We start from the raw sequence: 6,549 nt of genomic DNA on the forward strand, positions 1-6,549 counted from the left end.
TAGTAAGGAAAAAATGTAGAGGGCTTTGACCAATTAAAAAAGTTTCATTAATCTAGGTTTATAATTATAAGGGATGTACTTTCCTATAATTGAAAAATATATATATTAATATAATATAATTGAATTGAATGGTAGGAGATATCTTGAGGTGTTATCATAAGATGGCTAGTTAAATAATAGAAGGTACTTGACTTGACTAGTCATTTAATAATAAGGGATAGTACATGGTGAAGACGAGCATCAAATGTTAATAGTTGGATGATATTATGTGTCCATTGTTGAAAGATGTTGGGTAAAGGAGGGTGGCAATCAATTTGATCATTCTCCTAATAAAAAGAGATATTGAGATGCTTGCAAGCTAAGCATTTGACATTGTTGGTTGATAGCTTTCGGATGTTAGCCATTGACATGCTTCGAACACTGATGGATGGTAAGTGTTGAAAATAAGGTGATGTCAAACAATCAAGTTGTTCGAGCTGAGGGGTCACAATTACTTAACTTTCAATGTTCTTGGTTGATGCAAGCTAATAATCAATATTTTATGCCGAATGTTGACTCGTCTTACTAAGTGCTTAGTCTATCATGTTATACGGAGATGTACAACTCACTAGACCACCCACCATATCTTGACTTCCAACATTCCTTATTAACCTTCTATGACATTACCAATAGCTAACATCCAATATTTGTTAGTCATTGTTGTATGATGATGTTCAATATCACACGGAGAACAATTGAGTTAAGTTGTTCGATATCACTCTATTTATGATTTATGAATAATTATCCCATTTCACCAAAGAGCGATTCACAACATTCATCGGCTCTCAAAGCCCAATTAGCATTTATATAAGGAGAACAAAGAGTTAGATTGCATGATAGTCGCTAGTGATTGACGCTCTACAACAATTGTTTCCTAACATCAACCAATGATCAACTCATACCACTATCAATCACTGACATCCAATGCTTGTCTCTTACCAAGCCGATTATCAATCATCATTTAATAATAATTAAAATACTCTCCAACTCTTACTTTCACCACATGAGATCTTTCACAATTTATGCACACTATTTTTTTTAATGTATTCCTCAAATATAAGAAAAAAAATCCTTTAATAATCATCTAACTTTGTTAGAATCTTAAATTTCACAATAATGTACATACTTGTGTGTTTCAAATTATTTTTTTATTAAAATGTTTATTTTTTATATCAAGAATATATATATTGTAGATGCTTGTGTGTTTCCTATTGTCGTATTCAAGTTTGGATCCTCATCAGACATATCAACTTCGCCACATTCTTATCATGCTCCATTTTTGTCTACTACATATTGAAAGATATAGTATGTTCATGATACCGACCTTTGTAGCTGTGTAAAACTGCACATGTAAGAATCAGATTAGTTTAAACAGTCAAAAAAATTATCTTATGTGTATCAACACTTGAAAACGTACCTTCCAAATTCTAAAAGTCCTCTCCACCATGTTGCACAATTGAGCATGTCAGTGATTAAATAACTCTTACTGAACTATATATCTTCTAGAAGTATTACTACGATAGTGAGCAAGGTGGTAATGATATCCTCGTAAGGTGCTAAGAACTTATCGGTGTTTGAATAACCAGAATCAATCAAATAGTAATGATTATGAGGCACTCCAAACTAACCTTGCTTGACAGCCCATCTAAGCACAAGCAAATCCGCATCAGAACCTTCCCACCCAGAGGCTAAATGACAATGCAACCATTACATTATGTGAAGTAAAGCCTTCACGGTTACGATAACGATTCTGTAAGTTGTTACTAACCATCGTAGGGATATGTGTTCCATCAATAACACCAATTGCATTCATGAAGTAAGGGTAAAATAGTTCATTTGAACGTACGAATGGATGACATTCTATATGTCTCTCTAGTAGATTTTTGAATTCATATGTGAAGGATACAAGAGCACGCAGAATCATATTAAAGTATCCAATAACTGTTTCCAATGAGTGCTGGAAGAACTCACACAACTGGTGGTAACTATGAGCATGCGTAACTCCACGCAAAAAAAAAAAAAAAACAAGTTGTTCAGCGGCGAGCATGTTTTTTGTGTCCCGCAAATATCCACAGCTAACAAGTAGATATCTTAGGCTCACAAAGACATCATGAAGTGACCTGAAGCATTTGTATGCTCTTCCGGATGCCCAACAAGCACATCCAGTACATATTGATGTCCAATATATGTTCTATCAAACATTGACTGCCTAATTGCTTGTTCATTATCTGAGAAAGAATCATCTTGAATAATGGATGAAGTTAATCGGCTATAGCATCATTTACTTGTAGTTGCACGTCTACCATGTCACATAAAACATTTGGGAGACATCACACAAATAATTTGACATAACTGCAAATATATCATAAAACTAACTTATTAAAGGGCTCAAATGCATTTTCATTAATACTTCAAACATTACAACTCAAACCATACTTAATGAAAATGGAAAGACAAAACTAACATTATGAAGTGGCACCTACTAAGCATGAAATGACAACATATTGAATGGAAAGTAACACAATGACATAAAAGAGAGAAATGCGAACATAAAAACTACATTCAAACTTTGAACGCATAAAAACATGGGTGAGTGCTGATAATATAATCAATCCATTCTGTTAGTACATCCCCTTCCCATGTCATGAATATAGATTTATTATCCTTGTTTTCCTTAAATGCGTCTTAAAGAGCTAACCGAGCTTGTGTTGTTTTGTTCTCCATTTGGCCTAATTTTGTCAAACAATCTGTCATGGTATAAGGGTGAGTGCGCTGAATTGTTTTTTGAAAGACAACCACATTTTTGTTAAACTCGACCAATAACTCGTTTAAGTTTCCTAAGCCACCTTTCTTCTTTGTACATCTAGTTGATCTAAGTGGTTCATCAGTGTATCTTTTTAAACGTACCATAGGACTTCCATCTACATCTATGATTGATGGTGCATCATATACAATATTAGGTAAATTGCTATTGGGTGTTATGTCCATGTCGTAGCTCACACCATTAGCAACCATGAATGTATCTTCAAAACGTGGGATTTCGTCTTCATCTAAGTTTACCGACGGTTGACATTGCAGAAGTACCATTGGCAATGTTCTCAACACAGATCTTTTCAAAAATTGAGTACTGATGATAGGGATGTCTTGGATAACGAATTAATTTTGGGCGAGATATGATTTGTAAATATAAGTGCATTTCAAAGATGGAAAAAATAGTACCTGAACAATTTCATGCCATAACTCATTAGGTGCTACTGGGACGTGTAACTCCTTGTCCCAACCCCAACCACTACAGTTTGTCAGCAGATATAGTGCTATGAAATCAACTTTCATTTTTTTAAATCGTATCATTACGGAAGATTATGTGTAGTTTGAACCTAGATGCCGATTCAACTCAGCCACTAAGCTTGACCATTGTTCCTTCCCATTACAGAAATTACCATTTACATAGTGCTCCAGCAAAAGCTCACCTAAACAATGTTATGATCTTCTGGCCACTTAGGATTTCGAGTCGTGCTTTTGGGTAGGCCAGTGTAAATAAAGATATCATTACCCGAACGATGTGGGGTATTACAGTTTGCTCATGTAAAAACTTTTCCTTTTAGGAATTTATGCATTTCTGTCACGCATTAACAAGAATATCATTTATATGAAGTTTCAAATTTTTATGAGCAAACAATTTTTTTTAACTATATTTTAAGAATTTTTACCAGTTTTATGTAGGTAGATAGCGTTTGATGACTCATTGTCGCTCACACATTATACATGCATATCGACGATGACATATTTTCAAGAAAATAATCAATTAATTACATAAATAATTAATATTGTTTGTCTATTAATTTTTCTATCATCCGAATACAACTAAAAAAAATCCCATTCTATACAGCATAAAACATCCTACCTAATAGCGTTAAAAAAAATCAACACAACAAATTATTTTACATAACAAATAATAACACAAAAAAGAAACATATACAGATTTCATAAAGTATCAAACATTCACCCTACTGAAATTTGTTTGAAAGATACAGATCAAAAATTATGAAATACTCATATCTTCCTGCTCGAACTAGTTATAGTCATAACATTTTTCATCGCATTTTATGCAAAGCAACAAAGCAAACTGTTTGTCGATTGGGTTGTTTCGAATACAATAAACAAAAAATATGAATGAAATGCCGGAGTCGGGATGATACCTGCTCGAAGAAGAAATGAAGCCGGCGGGAATGCTGCGGTGGAAGTTGTGAACCGGGGGGGACACGCTGCTTGAGCGACGTTTGGAGCGGCAAGGGCTAGGGATGAGGGCAAAGCAATGCGTCTTCCATGTAGACAAAGACTCTCGCGAGAACATCACAACACGGGCGCCACAAGTGATATGCCGCTCAATTGTAAATCTTGTTAAATCCACAGAGGTATCGGATTAGGATTTACCCGACTTTACGCGGATTTGCGTCGTAAATGCATAAATATAGGATTTACGTCATTGTTGGATTTACAGTCACACAAAATACCATTTGGTTGGATTTAGTGTAAATCTGACTTAAATCCCGTTGTAAATCTGATACCAAACCCATTAGTGTGTATATTTGTATTCGTGTGTTGCATCTAAGGTTTATTGTGTGGGATGACTTTTTAAACAATTTTTTAAATAAGTTTTTTAGTAATTTTTTTTCATTAAAAAACTCTTTAAAAAATAAAATTAATTAGATGTTAAATATATATAAAAAAGTCAATTCAAATTTTATGTCAATTTAGTTGGAATAATCTCAAATATTTCAATGAGACTCGAACCTTAGACCTCTTAGTTGGAAGCCTTAGCTCTCAACCAATAGGCCAAGGAGAGTTGTGTTCCAACATGAAAGCTTCATAGAGAGGAAGCCAAGAACGGTACAGACGAGTACACAAGAACAGAGCTAGAAGAAGAATAGGATTCATTCAATATAGAAAAAGGAAATACAGTGACTCTATATATAGGCATAGAGAGTAGCCTGTTATAAAAGAACCAATGTAATGTATACACCTGTAAAGTAATAATACAATATAAACTAATGTTTAGCTGTTGTGTCTAACATCCCCCCTCAAGGTGGTGGATCCATAGGCTGCACCAGCTTGTTGGTGAGTAGTTTGAATCTAGGTGAAGGAAGCGTCTTCGTGAGAAGGTCAGCCAGTTGTTCTGCCGTGGGAATGTGATGAATCTGGATTGATTTGTCTTTGATGCAGTGGCGAATGTAATGACAATCGACCTCGATATGCTTAGTTCTGGCGTGAAAGATATGGTTGTTTGCCAATGCTATAGCCGAGGTGTTGTCGCAGAAGAGGGAAGTAGCGGTGGTCTGGGTGCAGTGAAGTTCTTGTAGCAGACGGCGGATCCACGTGACTTCAGCTGCGGCAGATGCAAGTGCTCGATATTCGGCTTCGGTAGATGATCGAGCGACAGCATTTTGTTTCTTGACGCTCCAAGAGATGAGAGAGGAACCAAGAAAGTTGCAATAACCGGACATAGACTTCCAATCCTGTGTGTCACCGGCCCAATCGGAGTCTGTGTATGAGCGAAGAACGAGCTCACCGCGGAAGAGAGGAAGTCTAATATGCAAGGTACCTTGGATGTACCAAAGTAGACGTTTGAGATTGTCGAAGTGTTGGATAGTTGGATTTTGCATGTTTTGGCATATCTTGTTGACGGTGTAGGCGATGTCCGGCCGAGTGAGGGTGAGATATTGTAAGCATCCAGCGAGTTGTCGATAGAAGGCTGGATTTGAGTAGGCAGCGGTTAGACCATTACTAGTGGGAGTTTTTAATTGAGATGGAGTTGAAACAGGTTTACAGTTAGACATACCTGCACGAGCGAGAATGCTTTGAGCAAATCTACTTTGGTTGAGGTGAAGCCCATAAGATGTGGAGGTGGCCTGGATACCCAAAAATTGCGAAATAGTGCCGAGATCTCGCATTGTAAAGGTGGAATTGAGGTTGTCCAGAAGTTTCTTGAGTGCGGCGGGACTGTTGCCGGTAAGAAGGATGTCGTCAACATAGACGAGGAAGAACATGCGAATCCCGTTTTTGTGGTAAAGAAAGAGTGATGGATCGGAGATGCTAAGCTGAAACCCAAGGGTCTGAAGATGGCCAGATAGGGTGGCGAACCACTCTCGAGGGGATTGTTTCAAACCGTAGAGTGCTTTCTTGAGGCGACAAACATAATTGGGATGGTTTGTGTCTATGAACCCGACGGTTGTTTCATATGGACGAGATGATTGAGAGTCCCGTGGAGGAAGGCATTGGAGACATCCAGTTGATGAATTGGCCATTGGTAATGAAGAGCAATGACTAGGAGGATTTTGACAGTCGGTATTTTGGCGACTGGACTGAACGTTTCATCGTAGTTGAGACCTTGTTCTTGATTGAAGCCTTGCGCGACGAGTCTGGCCTTGTATCGTGCAACAGTACCATCTGCGAGGTATTTTGTGCGGTAGGTCCACTTGCATCCCAAAATATTTTGTGATGCTTCGGGAG

General features: G+C 37.1%; 1 protein-coding gene across 1 annotated transcript; it reads right to left on the reverse strand.

Moving 5' to 3' along the window:
* Nucleotides 1-5,120: 5,120 nt before the first annotated feature.
* Nucleotides 5,121-6,344, reverse strand: LOC110112043 (uncharacterized mitochondrial protein AtMg00810-like). The gene has a single exon (XM_020844118.1). It carries the CDS (start codon nt 6,342-6,344, stop codon nt 5,121-5,123), a length of 1,224 nt encoding a protein of 407 aa, XP_020699777.1.
* Nucleotides 6,345-6,549: the final 205 nt, after the last annotated feature.

This window comes from Dendrobium catenatum, unplaced genomic scaffold (genome assembly GCF_001605985.2).
Source record: "Dendrobium catenatum unplaced genomic scaffold, ASM160598v2 fragScaff_scaffold_454, whole genome shotgun sequence".
NCBI classification, from domain to species: Eukaryota; Viridiplantae; Streptophyta; class Magnoliopsida; order Asparagales; family Orchidaceae; genus Dendrobium; species Dendrobium catenatum.

What these genes read in the sequence shown, in the direction of transcription:
- LOC110112043 (XM_020844118.1), bottom strand. Translation starts at nt 6,344, where the DNA reads ATGGCCAATTCATCAACTGGATGTCTCCAATGCCTTCCTCCACGGGAC.